Source organism: Carlito syrichta, unplaced genomic scaffold, assembly GCF_000164805.1.
Source record: "Carlito syrichta isolate Samal-C Ts95f unplaced genomic scaffold, Tarsius_syrichta-2.0.1 Scaffold309091, whole genome shotgun sequence".
Taxonomy (NCBI): Eukaryota; Metazoa; Chordata; class Mammalia; order Primates; family Tarsiidae; genus Carlito; species Carlito syrichta.
The window spans coordinates 141150-162840 of NW_007253187.1; the positions used below are offsets into that span (position 1 = coordinate 141150).

General features: G+C 45.3%; 1 protein-coding gene across 3 annotated transcripts in view; it reads left to right on the plus strand.

Annotated features, from left to right (window-relative positions):
* FAM222B (family with sequence similarity 222 member B) overlaps window positions 1-21691 on the plus strand; it is a 54564-nt gene that overhangs the window by 25746 nt on the left and 7127 nt on the right. For 2 of the 3 annotated variants that reach the window (XM_008066685.2, XM_008066687.2), the window contains exon 2: window positions 12798-12919. In XM_008066685.2, coding sequence (XP_008064876.1) covers window positions 12838-12919 — 82 coding nt within the window. In that variant the 5' untranslated portion in view covers window positions 12798-12837. Of the gene's footprint in view, window positions 1-3103; window positions 3110-12797; window positions 12920-21691 lie in introns of all 3 variants that reach the window. The other variant, XM_021716916.1, reaches the window with a different exon arrangement.

Consider the following 21691-nt stretch of genomic DNA (forward strand, 5'->3'; position numbering starts at 1 on the left):
CCACCACGCCCAGCTAATTTTTTGATTTATTGTAGAGATGAGGTCTCGCCAAGTTGCCCAAGTGGGTCTCGAACCCATGGGCTCAGGCAGTCCACTCACCTCAGCCTCCCAAAGGCGCAGGATTACAGGCTGAGCCACCGAGCCCAGATCTTTTTTCTTTTTTTTTGAGTTGAACTCTCACTCTGTCCCCCAGGCTGGAGTGCAGTGGCTCGCTCCCAGCCACCACAGCCTCAACCTGCTGGACTCAGGTGATCCTTCTGCCTCAGCCTTCCAAGTAACTGGGACTATAGGCACATGCCACCATGCCCAGCTAATTTTTTGATTCATTGTAGAGACCAGGTCTTGTCAAGTTGCCCAGCCTGGTCTCGAACCCCTGGTCTTAGGCAATCCTCTTGCCTCTGCCTCTCAAAGTGCTGGGATTACAGGTGTGAGCCACTGCGCCCGGCCTTTTCTTTTTTCTTACTGAGATGGGATCTCACTGTGTTGCCCAGGCTGGACACAAATTCTTGAGCTCAAGTGATCCTGCCAACTTGACCTCACAGAACAATCCTCCCACATCTGGATTTACAGGTGTGAGCCTCATTTCTGGCCTTAGAGTGTATCGATTTAATGTCTCGCTTTAGTGACCTTTCACCATGTCCTTGATTCAGTATATTAGATTTTTTTTCCTAAACATGTTTGCCGGTTTTTAAGCAAAAAAAAATCTCATTCCGCTTAATTTACATTTATTTGATTACTAGATAGTTATACTTTCTTATGCATTTTGTTTCTGATTATATTTCTCCACAGATAACTTTGGTGAGAATCATGTCTTTACCTCCCTTATGCACTCAGTGTTGCTGTGGATTTGTTTCACTGCCTCCATTGATAAACTCTTTAACACCTATTCCAATTTTCATTTGGCCAGGCGTGTTGCCTCATGCCAGCAATCCCAACACTTTGGGAGGCAGAGGCAAGAGGATTGCTTGTGCCCTGGAGTTCAAGACCAGCTTGAGGAACATAGTGAAACCTTGTCACTACAAAAATTTTTGAAAATTAGCTGGGTATGGTAGCGTGCACTGGTAGTCTCAGCTACTCAGCAGGCTGAGGCAGAACAATTGCTTGTGCCGAGGAGGTCAAGGCTGCCGTGAGTCATGGTTGTGCCATTGCACTCTAACCTGAGTGAGAGTGAGACCTTATCTCACTCACTGCACCTGGCCTGAGTTCTTTATATATTTTGAATACTAATCCCATAACAGCCAGGCTCGGTGGCTCAGCCTGTAATCCCATGCCTTTGGGAGGTTGAGGTGAGTGGATTGCCTGAGCCCGGGGGTTCGAGACCCGCCTGGGCAGCGAGACCTGATCTCTACAATAAATCAAAAAATCAGCCGGGCGTGGTAGCACATGCCTGTAATTCTGGCTACTCGGAAGGCTGAGGTGGAGGGGTCGCCGGAGCCCAGCAGGTCGAGGCTGCGGTGGCCGGGAGCGGCCACTGCACTCCAGTCTGGGCGACAGAGTGAGACTCCAACTCAAAAAAAAAAAAAAAAATCCCATAACAGATGTATGGTTTTCATGTATTTTCTGTCTTTCTGGAGGTTGATTGGTTTCTTTGCTGTGCAGAAGCTTTTTAGCTTGATGTAATCCCATTTATCCATTTTTACTTTTGTTGCCTGTGCTTTTGGAGTCAGATACAAAAAAAAATCATTTCATAGACCCATGGAATGGAGCATTCCCTCATTTTACAGTTTATCATAGGTTTTAAGTTTTTAAACCATTTTGAGTTGATTTTTGTATGTGGCATGAGAACAGGGGTCACATTTCATTTTTCTGTATGTGAATATCTACTTTTCCCAGTTCCATTTATTGAAGAGAATGTTCTTTCCCCATTGTATGTTCTTGGCATCTTAGTTGAAAATCAGTTGACTGGAAATGCATGGCTTTATTTCTGGGCTCTGTATTCTGTTCCATTGATCTATGTATTTGTTTTTATGCTAGTACCATGCTGTTTTGATTATTATAGTTTTTTTGTGTGTAGTATATTTTAAAGTCAAGTAGTATGATACTTTGTTCTTTTTGTTCAAGATTTCTTTGGCTGTCCAGGGTTTTTTGTGGTTTCATGTAAATTAAAAATTTTTTTTTCTGTTTCTCTAAGAAATGTCATTGGAATTTTGATGGTGCTTGCATTAGGTAGTATGGACATTTTAATAATAGTAATTCTTCTATTTCATTAGTAGGATATCGTTCCATTTATTTGTTGCTTTTTCAGTTTCTCTCATCAGTGTTTTATAGTTTTCAGTAGTAGGTCTTTTTACCTTTTTGGTTAAATTTATTCCTAAGTATTTTGTTTGGCACATATTGTAAATGGGATTGTTTTCTTTCTTTTTTTTTTTTTGAGTTGGAGTCTCACTGTCGCCCAGACTGGAGTGCAGTGGCCGCTCCCGGCCACCACAGCCTCGACCTGCTGGGCTCCGGCGATCCTTCCGCCTCAGCCTTCCAAGTAGCTGGAATTACAGGCATTCGCTACCATGCCCGGCTGATTTTTTGATTTATTGTAGAGATGAGGTCTCACTGCCCAGGCAGGTCTCGAACCCATGGGCTCTGGCAATCCACTCACTCAGCCTCCCAAAGGTGCAGGATTACAGGCTGAGCCACCGAGCCCAGCTGGTATATTCCTTTTGTACCTAATTTGTTGAGACTTTTTGTCATGAAAGAATGTTGAATTTTGTCACATGCTTTTTCTTCATCTTGAGATGATCATATGATCCTTGATTCTGCTATTGTGGTTTATCACATTTATAGGTTTGTGTATGTTGAACCATTCTTGCATCCCTGGGATAAATCCCACTTCATCATGATGAATGATCCCTTTAATTTGATGTTGAATTTTGTTTGCTTATATTTTGTTGAGGGTTTTTGCATATATATTCATCAGGGATTGCCCTGTAATTTTCTTTTGGTGTCTCTGTCTTACTTTGGCAAAAGGGTAATGCTAACATCATAAAATGAGTTTGGAAGTATGCCCTCTTTTTTTTTTTTTAAGTTTGAGAAGGATTGGTACTAGTTGTTTAAATATTTGGAAGAATTCTCTTGGTCTCTTGTTCTCTCATTGTCTTGCTGGGCACAGACCCAGGTACTTATGAGCAAAATTCTACCCAGCCTAACAGTTCTGCTTATAATTATGAATATAATTCAGTGCAGAAGTCACTATCTTTCTAAGGTATTTCAGCTCAAATTATAGTGGTCCAGTCCTGATGAACACGTATAAAACTCAAGCCAATTTCATACAATGAAAAATTGCAAGCCAGGCTCGGTGGCTCAGCCTGTATTCCCGTGCCTTTGGGAGGCTGAGGTGAGTGGATTGCCTGAACCCGCAGGTTCGAGACCCGCCTGAGCAGCGAGACCTCATCTCTACAATAAATAAAAATAATCAGCCGGTCGTGGTAGCACATACCTGTAATTCTGGCTACTTGGAAGGCTGAGGCAGAAGGATCGCCGGAGCCCAGCAGGTTGAGGCTGTGGTGGCCAGGAGCGGCCACTGCACTCCAGTCTGGGTGACAGAGTGAAACTCCAACTCAAAAACAGAAGGAAAAAAAAAGATGAAAGAAATAAGTGGATCCAGGAAAGAGCATCCTTACCAAAGAAAGCAGTGGTATAGAAAGCACCTTTGGAGACCAGAGCAAGGATGGGAAACAGGATGAAAAGCGAACTTGTGACAATTTCTTTTTTTTTGTTTGTTTTGAATTGGAGTCTCATTCTGTTGCCCAGACTGGAGTGCAGTATCACGCTCCCGGCCACCGCAGCCTGGACTTGCTGGGCTCTGGCGATTCTTCCGCCTCAGCCTTCCAAGTAGTTGGAACTACAGGCATGCACTACCACACCCGGCTAATTTTTTGATTTATTGTAGAGATGAGGTCTTGCCAAGTTGCCCGGGTGAGTCTCGAACCCGCAGACTCAGGCAATCCACTCACCTCAGCCTCCCAAAGCACAGGATTACAGGCTGAGCCACCAAGCCCGACTGACAGTTTCTTAAGGGTATTGTTTAGAAGTAGGTTTACGCCCCATGTGTTCAGCGGTATGAAGATGGCTGATAGCGGATAGAATACTGGAGTTTCAAGAGTCAGTCCTGAGTGACCATCCAGCTCTCCTTTGTTCTTTCCTTTAGCTTAGAGTTGTAAGGTCACAATTGCAGGTGACATTTAGGTTCCCTATTGGGTTAAACATAAGAGAAGAAAGAGGCCTTTGAGCAATGGCCAAATGTTATTCAGTTTGGGCAAATAGTGAAAAGTACTAGTTGGGGGTTCACAGTTAACTTGGGCTGACTAAATTACCTGTTGAATGGATTGTTTCCTTGTAACAGGCCATAAAAATGAATGAATTTTCAGAATCTGATCTGATGAACTTGCAATTGTTTTTCATCATACTACTTGGAATGATAAAAAAGTAAAATAAAAAAACTTGTAATTTTTGCCATCTTTTGTACTATATATTTTTTCTAGAGCAGTATTTTGGTATCTTCTTTAGGTTTTAGGAGCAGGGAGCAATAGGATAAAACTTTCCCCCTTATTATCAAAAGTTGTCTTTTTAGATAAGCCTTTGGCTCATGAATGAGAAATATCAGAGATATTGGTATGGCTTTTAGTTAATTAATTTGTATTTTTATTTGCTTCAGATGGGGTCTTGCTCTGTCACCCACGCTGGAGTACAGTGACACAATCATAGCTCACTACAGCCTCAAACTCCTGGGATTAAGCGAACATCTCACCTCAGCTTCCTGCATAAATGTTATTTTTGAATCACAGCATGAATCAGAAGCTGGGCTAATCTATCTGGATTTTTAGGGAGTGAGCATTTCTTTTTGAAGGTGGAAGTTGAAGACAAGGAAAGAAAAGCAGGCGAGCACTAATGAAATACTAGAAGGCACTAGATTGCTGGAGGTGAGACCGTGCTGGGAAGTGAACTCTCCTCCCATCCCCCAAGGAATGCCAGTACTTTATCTTCTTTCCTCCTGCTTATCCTATAAAAAACGTGAGGCATCTTCCTCTTTTACCTTCTCTTCAGTGGTCTTAAACATAAGTTAGGGTTAAGCAGAACAAATACAACTGAAGTTATCATACTGGCACAGAGGCCTACCCTTAGGCAGAGATGGTCCTTTATTAGACGCGCCACTCAGGAAAGCAGAAAGTGTGACATCAGAACTCTAATAAAACCTCTAGTAGTCTTCTGACAGGCAAGTCTGGGGGGAGCAGAGATGAAAATACTTTTGAATTTTGCCAGTGGGGAAAGGGTTTGATCCTTAATTAAAGGTAGTCTGGAAAAGGCTAGCACTTGTGCAGGTGCCCCAGGAGACTTTGAAAACCTTAATTCTATGCTCACTGTGATAGCGTAGTCCTCCCACCCTTTAGGGAGCCGACCTAGCATACCAGCTGGTGGTAGAAAAGTTGGCTGAGAGCTCACAGAGGGCTCTGCCAAGATCTTTCTGTCTTTCTCTGTGATGTCTGCAGCTCACTTGGCCTGCTCCAGATTACTGCTTGATTCTATTCAGAAGTTAAAGGTTGGATTCTAAGACCCTTTCAGAGGATAGTGCTAGTGTTAATTGTGCTTCTGGAAATATTATATTGGAATTTATATTTAAGAAAAAGCCAGCCGGGCTCGGTGGCTCAGCCTGTAATCCTGCGCATTTGGGAGGCTGAGGTGAGTGGATTGCCTGAGCTCGCGGGTTCGAGACCCACCTGGGCAACGAGACCTCATCTCTACAATAAATCAAAAAATAAGCTGGGCGTGGTAGTGCCTGCCTGTCATTCCTGCTACTTGGAAGACTGAGGCGGAAGGATCGCCGGAGCCCAGCAGGTGGAGGCTGCGGTGGCCAGGAGCGGCCACTGCACTCTAGTCTGGGCGACAGAGTGAGACTCCAACTCAAAAAAAAAAAACAAAAACAAAAAAAACACCAAATGGTATTCAAAATGTGTGGGTGAACCAGGCATAGTGGCTCATGCCTTTAATCCCTGCACTTTGGGAGGCTGAGGTGAGAGGATCGTTTGAGATCAGCCTGGGCAATACAGTGAGACCTTGTCTTTATAAAATATCAAATAGTTAGCTGGGTGTGGTGGTGCTTGCCTGTAGTCTTAGCTTCTTGGGAAGCTTAGACAGGAGGATCTCTTGAGCTGAGGAGTTCAAGGCTGTGATGAGCTGTGATCATGTTTCAGTCTGGGTGAGAGTGAGAACCTGGACTCAAAAAAAAAAAAAAAAAGGTGGGTTGTTTGAAGTTTTAAAATATAAGGCCTATGCTCAGCTGCCAGGCCTCTAGAGGGTTGCTTTAGACTGTCATCTATGCTTTCTAGAATTGGTTGTAGGGGGAAGTGGCTTCCTTCCTGTTTCATCACAACTCTCATGACCTTGCCGTAGTCTGATCCATTCCCTACCTTCCCTGCCCTAGCTGGATCTGATTCTTGACTTCATTGAAACTGAGCAAGGGGCTTGTAGACTTCTTTGGTACTGTAGGAAGTCTTGGAAAGGAGGGTGTATAGAACCTAGAATTCTTAAAGCAAGGGTCTCAAGTTAGGGACTGTACGCTTAGCAGCCCAGATGATGCCAGAAAGAGCTCAAGCATATTCTGGACTTGCTGGATGGTTCTTCTTGGGACTATAACAATATTCTTCCCACCTTCACTACCAACTTAAAAAAAAAAAAGACTGGCTGGGCCTAGTGGGTCAGCCTATAATCCCAGCACTTGGGGAGGCCCAGGCAAGAGGATTGCCTGAGGCTGGAAATTCGAGACCTGCCTGGGCAACCTGGTGAGAACTCGTCTCTACAATAAATCATAAAAACTAGCCAGGCTTGCCGGGCTCTGTGGCTCAGCCTGTAATCCCGCGCCTTTGGGAGGCTGAGGTGAGTGGATTGCCTGAGCCCGCAGGTTCAAGACCCACCTGGGCAGGTGAGCTCTCATCTCTACAATAAATAAAAAAAATAGCCTGTCGTAGTAGCGTGTGCCTGTAGTTCCAGCTACTTGGAAGGCTGAGCAGAAGGATCGCCAAAGCCCAGCAGGTCGAGGTTACGGTGGCCGGGAGCGGCCACTGCACTCCAGTCTGGGCGACAGAGTGAGACTCCAACTCAAAAAAAAAACTAGCCAGGCTTGGTGGTGTGTATCTATAGTTCCAGCTACTTGGAAGGCTGAGGCGGAAGGATCACCTGAGCCCAGCAGGTCGAGACTGCAGTGGCTGTGAGCTTGCCACTGCATTCCAGCCTGGGCAACAAAGTGTGAGACTGCAACTCAAAAAAAAAAAAAAAAAGGACTGAAAAGAAATACAAGAGCCGGGCTTGGTGGCTCAGCCTGTAATCCCGCGCCTTTGGGAGGCTGAGGTGAGTGGATTGCCTGAGCCCGCGGGTTCGAGACCCACCTGGGCAACTTGGCTAGACCTCATCTCGACAATAAATCAAAAATTAGCCGGGCATGGTAGCGCGCACCTGTAGTTCCAGCTACTTGGAAGGCTGAGGCAGAAGGATTGCCGGAGCCCAGCAGGTCGAGGCTGGGTTGAGGCGGCAGTGGCTGGGAGCGTCCACTACACACCAGTCTGGGTGACAGAGTGAGACTCAAACTCAAAAAAAAAAAAAAAAAAAAGAAATACAAGGAGGACCCCTAGCCTGGTGCTTATTGATTCTCTCTCTCTCTCTCTCTCTCTCTCTCTCTCTCTCTCTCTCTCTCACACACACACACACACACACACACACACACACACACACACACACACACACGTCCAAGTTAAAAATTTACTTTCTGGGGTCTTTATTGAATTCACCTTCCTTGTTTGCTATCAGTAAATTCCATTAATGTCTTTTTTTGCCACAGTTTAGCTGGTTTAATTCTCTCCTGTTCTTTCTGCTAAAATACAAAGGTGTGGTTTGAAGGTCAGTATGTTAAAAGTCACCTCCTAGGATTCACACCCCTACTGTCTCTTGGTTGCAGGTCTCAGAATTTAATAGGTATATCAGAGATTATGTTGATCATCTGGATTCATGGACTTCTCTTTGAAGAAGCATGCATACACATTGGTTCTTTCTAAAAAATACAGGGAAAAAGTAGTATCTACAAGACAACTGAGTGAATGTGTTCTTTGTATTCTCATCTTCACAGTATGTGAATAGTTCTTAAGATTTGAGGTTTTGAGCTTATTAGTTAATTTTTTCCTTATTTAAAACTATTTGAGCATGGTGGCACAATCCTCTAGTCCCAGCTTACTCAGGAGGCTGAAGTGAAAAGTTCATCTGAGCCGGACTCGGTGGCTCAGCCTGTAATCCCGTGCCTTTGGGAGGCTGAGGTGAGTGAATTGCCTGAACCCGCGGGTTCGAGACCCGCCTGGGCAACTCGGTGAGACCTCATCTCTACAATAAAAATTAAACATCAGCCGGATGTGGTAGTGCACGCCTGTAATTCCGGCTACCTGGAAGGCTGAGGCGGAAGGATTGCCAGAGCCCAGTAGGTCAAGGCTGCCCTGGCTGGGAACAGCCACTGCACTCCAGTCTGGGTGACCGAGTGAGACTCCAACTCAAAAAAAAAAAAAAAAGGATGTGGGGTACAATTCAGGGTTAGGTATATAAATGTTGATTATGCAGGTACCCTTGTTGATGAGTAGTTTTGTTTTTTGTTTTGTTTTGTTTTTTTGGTGAGTTGGAGTCTCACTGTTTCACCCAGGCTGGAGAGCAGTGGCACACTCCCCCGGCCACCATAGCCTTGACCTGCTGGGCTCAGGCAATCAATCCTTCCGCCTCAACCTTCCAAGTAGCTGCAACTACCAGCACGTGCCACCACACCCAGCTAATTTTTTGATTTATTGTGGAGATAAGGTCTCGCCAAGTTGTCCAGGCTGGTCTCAAACCTGCAGGCTCAAACAATCCTCTCACCTCAGCCTCCCAAAGTGCTGGGATTATAGGCGTGAACCACCACTCCAGCTTAGCTTCAGGAAATTAATAATGATCTGTCATGCATACAATCAACAGTCATTTATGGAGAGCCTATTGTTGTATGCTTTTCTAGATAGAATGATGAACAAATGAATTAAATGAATTAAGTGAATTAAGTGTCTGTTCTCAAGGAATTGATGTCCTAGTAAGGTGGGGAAAGATAGACATAAAACAGATAGTAAAGATGGTGGTAAAAAGAGAAGCCAGGCGTGGTGGCTCACTCATGTGATTTCAGCACTTCGGGAGGCAGAGGCAAGACGATTACCTGAGTCCCTGTTTCAAGACCAACCCAGGCAGCTTGGCAAGACCCTGTCTCTACAATATATCAAAAAATCAGGCTGGGCACAGTGACCTAGCACTTTAGGAGACTGAGGTGAGAGGATTACCTGAGCCCCTGGTTCAAGACCAATCTAGACAACTTGGCGAGACCTCATCTCTATAATAAATCAAAAAAGTTAGCTGGGTGTGGTGGCATGTGCCTGTAGTTCCAGCTACTTGGAAGATTGAGACGGAAGGATCATCTGACTCCAGCAGGTTGAGGCTGCAGTTGCCACAAGCGTGCCACTGCACTCCAGCCTGAGCGACAGAGTGAGACTCCAATTAAAAAAAAAAAAAAAAGCTGGGTATGGTGGTGTGCGCCTGTAGTTCCAGCTACTTGGAAGGCTAAGGCAGAAGGATTGCCTGAGCCCAGCAGGTCGAGGCTGTGGTGACTGGGAGCGTGTCACTGCACTCCAGCCCGGGTGACAGAGTGAGACTCCAACTCAAAAAAAAAAGTCAGAAAAATGAGGGTTCTATTTTAGACAGATCAGAGAAGCCCTTTCCTAAGAAAGTGGCATTCAAGCAGAAATCTGAATGAAATGAGAGAGCTAGAAAGACAAGCAGATAACTGGGGCAAGAACATCTGAAGCGGAAGGAATGGTAAGTACAAGGCCCTGAGGTGGATGTGTATTTGGCTCATTGAAGGAGCTGCAAGTAGACCACTGTGACTAGAAATAAGTCAATAGGAGGGGAAGGGTAGGTTAGAAGATGAAGTCAGAGAGGTAATAATAGTAATACATCACGGAGGACCTTGGAGTCCATGTTAGGTATTTGTATTTTATTCTAAGTAAGATGGAAAGTCATTGAAGATATTTGAGCAGCCATGACTGTAGATTAAAAAAAATAACGCTGGCTGTTGTGTGGAGAATAGGTAGGAAAATAAGAGCAAAGGTGAAACTGAGAGACCATTTAGAAGGTTAATAGTAATCCAGGCTAGAGATGATGAGTTGACGAGTGAAGTTTATTACCTATCTTTAAGATATGTTGGGAGCCCCGACTGAGAAAACATTATACAGCCCATTTCACAGTATTACGCTTCCTTTCCTTGGAGTTTGCTGTAAACTATATTAGGACCACAAAGGAGAGGTTATTATATGGAGATCAGCATTCATAAGGGAAGGAATGTAAGCAGTACTTCAGTCACTTGATCCCAACAGAAGACTTTATTTCTTGTGGCACTGCAGTCAGCACACTGTTTATTCTGTTACCCCACCCACCAGAGACCTAAAAAGACTGAAGCTGTGCCAGAACTCTTGGACAGCTGTTCTTTCTGCAGTTGCTATCTTAGACAGTTTGAGCAGCCTTTTTTACAAAGTATCTTTTCAGTTACCTGGTCTTGCAAGCTCTCCAATACTCATCATGACAAGGTAGCTTCACATACCTGAGAGAGCCCTCTAAGGGAAATAAAGAGTTTTTTGTAGTCTTTGTGTAACATTTGTGCTTTTCCCCCCACTCCTTTTTTTGTTGTGATATAAAGTCATCATTTGCCACCTTGATTTCTGGGTTTTGGAGTACGGGAAGGAAATTCATATGTTTCACTACATTATTCTTTTTTTTTTTTTTTTTTTGAGTTAGAGTCTCACTCTATCGCCCAGACTGGAGTGCAGTGGCCGCTCCCAGCCACCGCAGCCTCGACCTGCTGGGCTCCGGCGATCTTTCCGCCTCAGCCTTCCCAGTAGCTGGAACTACAGGCGCGCGCTACCACACCCGTCTGTACATTATTCTTATTTGAGAAAAATTTGTTGCTGGTACGCAAGGAGTTTGCATTATTGGTTGAACTTCCTTTGCTATAGAAGGGCACATCGATATCTGCTTGCTTGGGCTGTGCATACATTGTTGGTAAACATCACTAATGAAACCCATGCCATCTTGACATCAGGATTGCCTGCACAAAGAGGGTTACTGGCAGCCTCCTTGCTTTACTCTGGTAGCGGTGTGTGATCAGCAATAAGAACGGTGAACAGCTGGCACAGTAGCTCACGCCTATAAAATCCCAGTACTTTGGGAGGCAGAGGGAAGAGAATTGCCTGAACCCATCAGTTCGCGACCAGCCTGGGTAACATGGCAAGACATCATTTCTACAATAAATCAAAAAATTACCTGGGTGTGGTGGCACATGACTGTGGTTCCAACTTCTTTGGAAGGCTGAGGCAGAAGGATCGTCTGAGCCTAGCAGGTCAAGGCTGCAGTGGCCGTGAGCATGCCACTGCATTCCAGCCTGGGTGACAGAATGAGACTCCAACTCAAAAAAAAAAAGAATGATGAATCCCCAAAAATGTACAAACAGAATTTGCTTTAACAGTTAACTGGGCCACCTGTACTCTTCTGTCCTTTTAAATTTTTATTATTTGTTTATTTATTTTGAATTGGAGTCTCACTCTGTTGCCCGGGTTGGAGTGCAGTGGCACACTCATGGCCACCCCAGCGTTGACTTGCTGGGCTCTAGCGATCCTTCCACCTCAGCCTTCCAAGTAGCCAGAACAATAGGCGTGTGCTACCATGCCCAGCTAATTTTCAATTTATTGTAGAGATGAGATCTTACCAAGTTGCCTGGGTGGGTCTTGAACCTGTGGGCTCAGGCAATCCTCTTACCTCTGCCTCCCAAAGTGCTGGGATTATAGGCATGAGCCACCGTGCCCAGCCTAATTTTTTGATTTATTGTAGAGACAGGGTCTCTCCAAGTTTCCCAGGCTTGTCTCTAACCCATGGACTCAGGTAATCCTCTTGCCTCCACCTCTCAAAGTGCTGAGATTACATGTGTGAGCCACTGCGCCCAGCCTCCTTCCTTTTAAAAGAGTTCATGCCCAACCAGTGGCTCACACCTGTAATCCCAGCACTTTGGGAAGGTGGAGGTAAGAGGATTGTCTGAGCCCACAGATTTGAGACCAGTCCAGGCAGTGGCAAGACCTTGCCTCTAAAATAAATAAAAAAATTAGCCGGGCATGGTGGCATGCACCTGTGGTTCCAACTACTTGGAAGGCTGAGGTGGAAAAATCACCTGAACCCAGCAGGTCGAGGTTGAGGTGGCTTTGAATGTGCCATTGCATTCCAGTCTGGGTGACAGAGTGAGACTCTGACTCAAAAAAAAAAAAAAAAAAAGTGAGTTTATATTACTGGATCACAAGTTGGACTTTGGGTGCCTTTGCAAGTAATAGTCTGTGCTGCCTCTGAAAACATTTGACTGGCTTCCAGCCAGAACTGTAAATGGAGTAAGCTAGTCCCTGTGAGGGGCAGATCTCTTCGGGAACACAGCACCCTTACAAATGCACTTGTGCTTTCCAATTATTGGTATGAATAGGTATTTTCCAATTTTATTTCTCCCACCCACACATCTGTGCTGACTGCAATATCATTTTAGCCATAGTGATAGTTGGGAACAAATTGTTGCTACAAATGAAGATGTAAATATATTTTCAACCAACATGCTGCTAATTAAATTGCTTATCTATCTAAACTTGGGTCTCAGCTACTCATATCCAGTATCCCTGGTATCTTCTTTGAATGAGTTATCTTGTGTTCATGACATTGCTTTTTGTTCATTACAGTGTGAGCCACTGCCCCATGTTGTGTTGATGCCGGTCTGCCATGCTAGCCTGTCTACCAGGGCCACGTGACCTGTCCTTTCAGCTTCTTTCTCACACGCAGATGAACACTGGACTTCAGAAATGTAAGTAATCTGGATCCCAGGGAAGGATGTGTGATTGTTTTGTTTCTACATTTGGGCTATCCTAGAGGCACACCTGGGATAACTTGACTTTGAATTTGACACCTTTCCTATCAGAGAGATCCACTTAAAAATGGCAGTTCCCCAGTGTATATCATCTTAATTGTTTCTGATAGCTTTCCATTGAACAACAAAACTATAAGGAGCTTTACGAGATATATATATTCATATATATCTCACCCTTTAAAAAGATGTTTCAGTTTGAACCCTGTGAGGAATTGAATGAAATTCACAGTCCAGATTACTTACTGTATCTCTGAAATAACCTGTTTATACTCTTCTGTTGTTTTGAGTTCTCTGAGTACACTCTACCATGGAAACAGACAGTTCGCTTTGACTTTGCTGTCCGCCTTCTGAGCCAGTGTGACTTTAGTTCACAGCAAGTAAAGAAGCTTTTGCCCTCACAGCAGTGAAGAGCTAGCTTTCTGTCTTTCTGGTCATTTTTCTTCTAATATACTTCCCATAAGATTGAGCCTTTGAGATTCTGCCTGACAGATTCTTGTCTTAACTGGCTGGAATTGGGGTTTTATAAAAACTTTGTATTTTCCTAGATTTCTACCTTCTATCCCTGTACTACACGATGTGCAAGGAAAAGAGTCTGTACCTGGCACATTACCATGTATAGTACCTTCAAGTGTAAAAACAGCCCTAAATTTGGAACAGATCTGCCTTTTAGAGTAAAAACAGGAAATCATTGAGGCAGCTAGGATTCCTTTTATTTATTTATTTATTTATTTATTATTATTTTTTTAGTTGGAGTCTCACTCTGTCCCCCAGACTGGAGTGCAGTGGCCGCCTCTGACCACCGCAGCCTCGCCTGCTGGGCTCCGGCGATCTTCCGCCTCAGCCTTCCGAGTAGCCGGAATTACAGGCATGCGCTACCACGCCCGGCTGATTTTTTTGATTTATTGTAGAGATGAGGTCTCGCTGCCTAGGCGGGTCTCAAACCCACGGGCTCAGGCAATCCACTCACCGCAGCCTCCCAAAGGCGCGGGATTACAGGCTGAGCCACCGAGCCCGGCTATTTTTTTTTTTTTTTTGAGTTGGAGTCTCACTCCGTCGCCCAGACTGGAGTGCAGCGGCCGCTTCCGGCCACCGCAGCCTCAACCTGCTGGGCTCCAGCGATCCTTCTGCCTCAGTCTTCCGAGTAGCCAGAATTACAGGCATGCACTACCACTCCCGGCTGATTTTTTTTTTATTTATTGTAGAGATGAGGTCTCGCTGCCCAGGCGGGTCTCGAACCTGCAGGCTCAGGCAGTCCACTCACCTCAGCCTCCCAAAGGCGCGGGATTACAAGCTGAGCCACCGAGCCCGGCTGGATTCCTTTTAATAGAAAGGGTGTCTCAGCACTTTTACGTGAATCCTTTATGACAGGGGTTAACAAACTATTTATTTATTTATTTACTTTTTTGAGTCAGAATCTTACTCTGTTGCCCAGGCTAGAGGGCAGTGGCACACTGCTCACGGCCACTGCAGCCTCTGCCTGCTGGGCTCAGGTGATCCTTCCACCTCAGACTTCCAGGTAGCTGGAACTACAGGCATGTGCCATCACACCCAGCTAATTTTTCTTGATTTATTGTAGAGATGAGGCCTCGCCATTGTCCAGGCTGGTCTCGAACCCATGGGCTCAGGCAATCCTCTCACCTCGGTCTCCCAAAGTGCTGGGATTATAGACGTGAGCCACCGCACCTGGCTTTTTTGTTTTTTTGTTTTTGTTTTTTTAGTTGGAGTCTCACTCTGTTGCCCAGGCCGGAGTACAGTGGTATGCTGCTCATAGCCACCGCAGCTTGACCTGCGCCCACATGTGCCTATTTCTAGGCTTTCTGGGACACAGCTGGAAAAGTGTATACTTAGAGGCATACAATAAGATGACAAAGAGAGGATCACTTGCTTTCAGCCTTCCAAGTAGCTGGAACTAGCCATGCGCCACCATGTCCATCTGATTTTTTGGTTCATTGTAGTGACAAAGTCTCGCCATGTTGCCCAGACTGGTCTTAAACTCATGGGCTCAGGCAATCCTCTTGCCTCCGTCTCTCAAAGTGTTGGGATTACAGATGTGAGCCATTGTGTCCAGCCAACAAACTTTTTTGTAAAGACTCGTTAGCAAATAATTTTAGCTTTGTGGGCCATATGGTCTTTTTTTCCATCTACTCCGGCATTGTAGGGCAAAGGCAACCATAGACAACATACAAACGAGTGTGTCTGTGTTCCAATGAATATTTTTACAAAAACACACAGCAACTGGATTGGGTATACTGATCTCTGCTCTATGATACCATCGTCAGAAGTTGAAAATGATCTAGCCTCTTGACTTCATTTCTTAGGAAGCGAGGGATTCAGAGCCTGGCTAGTTCTGGAATTTGGCCATTCAGTCTAACTCTGTATAATTACAAAACTGAAGCTGATAGTCTTCCTTCTATAGCTGCCTGAGACAACAGGCAAGCTCTGCTATACCAGCTTTCTCAGTACTGCCTTTCTCTTGGTAAATGATGCTTGGGTGATGGAGTTACATATGCTCCCTGACCACCAAATCAGTATGCTAACTGCATTGTGCCTATTTCTGGGCATTCTGGGACACAACTGGAAAAGTGTATACTTAGAGGCATACAATAAGATGACAAAGAGAGGCTCACTTGCTTTCTTTTAGCTTCCTTGACACACCCAGAGATGTGCTATCAAGGGAAGAGCCATTTGGGAGGAAAGTTAGATTGGCAGTTTTATCTTGGCACCCACTTTAGCTCTCCACTCCCTTTTCCTCAAAGCAGCCCCCAAATAGCCTCTGCCAGCCACTGTGCCCAAGTCTGAATTCAAGAATTCAGATATTCTTCTTCCTTAGTTTCAGACTTGCATGTCTGTGTGGGAGACAGTATATTTGATCTCTATGGACTTTCAATGCTATCCATAAACACACCCACATTTTTGCAGAAGAGGGAGTGTAATGATACTTTTAAATTTGATTGCTTCTGTCCTCCCCCCAAAAAATATAAGGGGAAAAATTCTATTATGTGACTTAATAACTGTTAGAATTACACATTTACAGTTAAGGTGAGATGGAGCATAAGCTGTCTCCTTTGGGAATCAGCCGCCAAGCAGCTTCTCAGAGCTTGGGTCCATCAGCTATACAGACCTTAAAAACAGCTTTGTGGGCAACCCTCTCAGGTCCCCTCCTACTGTGGGAGGTTTTCTATGCTCTTAATAAATCTTGCTTTTCTAGCCGGGCTTGGTGGCTCAGCCTGTAATCCCGCGCCTTTGGGAGGCTGAGGTGAGTGGATTACCTGAGCCCGCGGGTTCGAGACCCGCCTGGGCATCGAGACCTCATCTCTACAATAAATCAAAAAATCAGCCGGGCGTGGTAGTGCATGCCTGTAATTCCAGCTACTTGGAAGGCTGAGGCGGAAGGATCGCTGGAGCCCAGCAGGTTGAGGCTGCGGTGGCCGGGAGTGGCCACTGCACTCCAGTCTGGGTGACAGAGTGAGACTCCAACTCAAAAAAAAAAAAAAAAAAAAATAGAATCTATCCTTTCAAAGCGCATGAGAAGTTTGCATTTGAGGGCAGAGCAGTGCAAGCCACCTGCACCCAAGGAAAGCCCAGCTGTGCCTTCAGGGATCAACTTTCCACCCTCCCAGGAAGGGGTCCGTGTGCCCGCCCACCCCTCCTGGGGAGCCTGCCAGCGACCTCAGGCCTGCAAAGGCCACAGCCGCAGTGTGCCCTGGAGGGACACAGACGTCCCTGGAGAACAGTGCTGCAGGGACGCGCAGAATCACCGAAGGGAAAGGACATGTTTGTTTTCGCATTTTCTGGGTTTTCTTTTTAATCACAAAGTTTGCAGATCCCCTATAATTTTGAAAATTCAGAACAAGACGTGGAACGAAATAAACACCCTCAGCTATGCCATCGTTTCTGAAATAAACTTTCTTAAGATTAAAAAAAATAAATTAAATTAAAAAAAAAAAAATCCTGCTTTCTGAAAACAAAACAACAACAAAAAAAAACCCCAGCAGTTTTGTGACTCTGCTATTTAGCCTTTTCCTGCCCTCCATCCTCAGGAGATTCTTATAAGTTGCTGGAAACACAGGACACAGGGTGGTGTCTGGTGGCATGAGATGGGGCGCAGGTATTTATAGTTTAAAGTGCTGTATATTGTAACAGTGAGCTTAAGCTAGAAGAGGTGAATCAGGGGTCAGGAGATGGAAAGAGCCATTTGGCATATAATGACTTTTCTCCAGCCTTCAGCCGCCATAAGTTCACAATCACCAGGTTGCTTCCTTCTAACTCTTTTTCTTCTCTCCTTCCTCTTCTATGTGTATAGGAGAGTGTAAAGCATTTCCTTTCCTAGATGTGTAATTTACCATAGGCCAGACTGGATCAAAGAACATATTGGCCTTGGGTAGGTCTTGTACTTGGTGGTGGGTCATCTTTGGGGTTAGGTGGATGCCCTCCTAGAGCATATTCCTTGATGTCCCTTGCTTTGAGAGTCTTCAGCCATTTTGAAACTCTCCTTGCAAATTTTGTTTTTCTCTGACCCATCAACTCCCAATGCCCCCCAAAAATGTGATTTTGAGATTTTTCTTTTGGCCGGGTACGATGGCTCAGCATGTAATCCCAGCACTTTGGGAGGCCAAGATGAGAGGATTGCCTGAGCCCGGGGGTTCGAGACCAGCCTAGGCAACTTGGTGAGACCTCGTCTCTACAATAAATCACAAAAAAACTATCTGGGCATGGTATGTGCATCTGTAATTCTAGCTACTTGGAAGGCTGAGGTGGAAGGATCACGTAAGCCCAGCAGGTCGAGGTTGTGGTAGTCGTGAGTGTGCCACTACACTCCAGCCTGGGCGACAAGAGTGAGACTCCAACTCAAAAAACAAACAAACAAATAAACAAGTAAATAAATTTTTCTTTCTTTTTTGTTAGAGTCTCATTCTGTCACCCAGGCTGGAGTGTAGTGGCACGTTCTAGGCCACCTCAGCCTGCTGGGTTCAGGCGATCCTTCCACTTCAGCCTTCCAAGTGGCTGAACTACAGGCATGTGCCACCATGCTCAGCCCATTGATTGATTGATTGATTGATTGTAGAGATGATGTCTCCTATGTTGTCCAGGCTGGTCCCGAACCTGTGGGCTCAGGCTGTCCTCTCGCCTTCACCTTCCAAAGGGCTGGAATTACAGGTGTGAGCCACTGAAATTTTGTACTTGGTGCCCAAATTCTTCTTTCTTAACCCCAAGCTTCTGCTCCATATTTCCCTACCTCAGGGTCAGATATATAGTAATGGCTCAGTAAATATTTACTGTGTGAATAGTTGAAATGGTAAAGGTCCTTGGTCCTCAGACCATCTTTTAGATAACATCTTTGTCGCCCTTCCTTGCCAGAGCCTTGAGGGTTTGGGGACAGATGCCAAAGTTACCGTCTTCTTTTTTTTTTTTTTTTTTTTTGAGTTGGAGTCTCACTCTGTCGCCCAGACTGGAGTGCAGTGGCCACCCCCGGCCACCACAGCCTCAACCTGCTGGGCTCCGGCGATCCTTCCGCCTCAGCCTTCCAAGTAGCTGGAACTACAGGCGCACGCTACCACGCCCGGTTAATCATTTTTTGATTTATTGTAGAGATGAGGTCTTGCCAAGTAGCCCAGGCGGGTCTTGAACCCGCGGGCTCAGGCAATCCACTCACCTCAGCCTCCCAAAGGCGTGGGATTACAGGCTGAGCCACCGAGCCCGCCTCAAAGTTACCTTCTTATACTGTTTCTTTATATGTCTATCTGCCCCCTCCCTGGTTGAGGGGGCCCCTGGAAATGGTGGATTTACTCAATGACTGGATAAACTCAGAAATAGTAGAAATAATAGCCAACATTTATTGAGTTACTTATCATGTAACAGGCACACTGTTAAATGTTTTCACATATGTTCTCATTCATTCCTCAATAATTTCATATGTGAGATCCTTCCTTCCTTCCTTCCCTCCCTCCCTTTCTTCCTTCCTCCCTCCCTTCCTCTCTCCCTCCCTCCCTCCTTCTTTCCTTCCTTCCTTCCTTCTTTCCTTCCTTCCTAGTTGGAGTCTCACACTGTTGCCCAGGCTGGAGTGCAGTGGCAGTGAGCACGCCTGGACCTGCTGGGCTCAGGCGATCTTTCCTCCTTAGCCTTCCAAGAAGCTAGAACTACAGGCAATGTGCAACCACGCCCAGCTAATTTTTTAAAATTTTATTGTAGGGAAGAGGTCTCACCATGTTACCCAGGCTGTTTTTGAACCCTTAGGCTCAGGCAGTCCTATCGCCTCAGCCTCCAAAGTGCTGGGATCACAGGTGTGAGCCACCGCACCCAGCTCTTTTCTTTAAGGATGAGGCATAGAGCGTTTGTCACTTGCCAGTGTCACATGGCTGCTCAGTGACTTGGGTAGAATTCACCCTCAACTCAGACTCCAAGACCCGTGTTTGAAACGTAATGTCTGTGCCTCTCTACCTACAATTGTAGGTTCCTGCTGTGTATGCCATCCATGTCTTCTGACCTTCAAAATAGATGGATGAACAGGGAGATTTCCCCGGGGAAGACTGAATTCAGTGAGATTTGTTTTCTGTAGTCCCAGGAATAGACAACAGTGCTTTCTGCTACATTTAACTCAGTCTCAAGGCCAGGAAGTCCTGTAACTGGGGCTTCCTTTGGTCAGGTTGCTTTGTCCTGTCTGTGGGCAGACTCAGCCAGACATTCTAGCCTTGATATTAACTATTGACAGTCATGGCTCCTGTTCACATGGCATTTTCCTGTTCATTGAATCTCTGATCTTATAATTCTATGAAGTAGGAGAATAGAATTCATCTCTGTTGATAAATAAAGAATGAGTAGGCTCTCAGTAGGCAGATGATGAAGCCAGTGCTTGAATCTAACTTTTTTCTTTTCTTTTCTTTTTTTTTTTTTTGAGTTGAAGTCTCACTCTGTCGCCCAGGCTGGAGTGCAATAGCACACTCACGGTCACTGCAGCCTCCACCTGCTGGGCTTAGGCGATCCTTCTGTTTCAGCCTTCCAAGTAGCTGGAACTACAGGTGTGTGCCATCATGCCCAACTAATTTTTTGTTTTATTGTAGAGACCTGGTCTTGCCAAGTTGCCTAGGTTGGTTCTTGAACCCCTGGGCTCAGGCAGTCCTCTTGCCTTGGCCTCCCAAAGTGCTGGGATTATAGGCTTGAGCCACTGCGCCTGACCATCTCTAACTTTTTTCTAACCACAGGTTCCCTATTCTCTGTACTGCTTATGTATCAATGACACCATTGGTACAAGATGTTTAAGTTGCTTACAAAGCTATATACTATGTATTTTGGCAGTGCAGTTAGGTAATGTGTCACAGAAGAAAGAAAGATGCCAGGCTGCCTGTATGGGGACTGTGATAAGAAAGTATTGAGAAAAACCTTGGTTTTGTTTTTTTAGAGACAGGGTCTTTCTATGTTGCCCAGGCTAGTCTTGAACTCTTGGCCTCAAGCAATCCCCCTACCTTGGCCACCCAAAGTGTCAGGATTACAGATGTGAGCAACTGCATCCATCCTGTCTCATTTTGTTATTGTTGCTGTTTTGAGTGATGTGCCTAAGTGTCTTGTATGTGAGGTAGGTGGTGCTGTATTCCCAGAGTGTGGCCTTGTTTTTGTTCAATACACTGTACTCATCTCATCTTTGGGGATCTTCCTTAACAATGATAGTACAGCCTTTTGGCCACCCTCATTTCACTTTAATTCTCGTCCTTTTATGTGACTGCCCTCTTTTTATTTTTATTTATTTTTTAGTTGGAGTCTCTGTCGCCAAGGCTGGAGTGCAGTGGCACACTCACAGCCACTCCAGCATCAACCTGCTGGGCTCCAGTGATCCTTCTGCCTCAGCCTTCCAAGTAGCTGGAACTACAGATGCACGCTACCATGCCCGGCTAGTTTTTTTTTTGTTGTAGAGATGAGGTCTCGCCAAGTTGCCTAGGCTGGTCTCGAACATGCCCTGGCCTCCCAAAGTGCTGGGATTATAGGCTGAACCACTGAGCCCAGCCTTTTTTTTTTTCTTTTTTAAATAGAGACGAGGTCTGGCCATGTTGCCCAGGCTGGTCTTGAACCCCTGGTCTCAGGCAGTCCTCTCGCCTCTGCCTCCCAAAGTGCTGAGATTACAGGTATGAGCCACTGTACCTGTCCTTGTCTGCCCTCTTTATCATTGTCAACTTCAGCGAAGGCAGGACAAAGAGAACTAATCAGTGTGGGTAAGTGTTCCATTCCACATTCCCAAATAAGGCCAAGATACTTCTTGTCTCTGCAGAAAACAACCTGAGAGTTAGTACTAATTTTGAAACACAGAGACTCTTTTATTCAGCAAGCTTCTGTACCACTGTCTCTAACTTGGATTTCTTTTTTTCCCCCCACCTCTGACTTACTTGAATTTCAAGGAAAGCAGCCCACCAGCCTGGAGGTGGGGTAGAGGAAGACCTAGAGGCAGACTTTCATTTCCTATCTAAACTAGAATCCAGTAACTTCTGACTCCCGTTACTCAGCTGAATTCTGGTTATTCACTCAGGCAGTACCTATACAAACAGCACTTAACTACTACATGTCTGCTCTGGATAAGACACTGTACTATTATAGGAGTGTTACATGATTTTGACTAGTCAGACACCTAAGTACAATGACTGACCCAGGGCGGCAGCTTTTTTTTTTTTTTGAGTTGGAATCTCACTCTGTTGCCCAGGCTGGAGTGCAGTGGCATGCTCACAG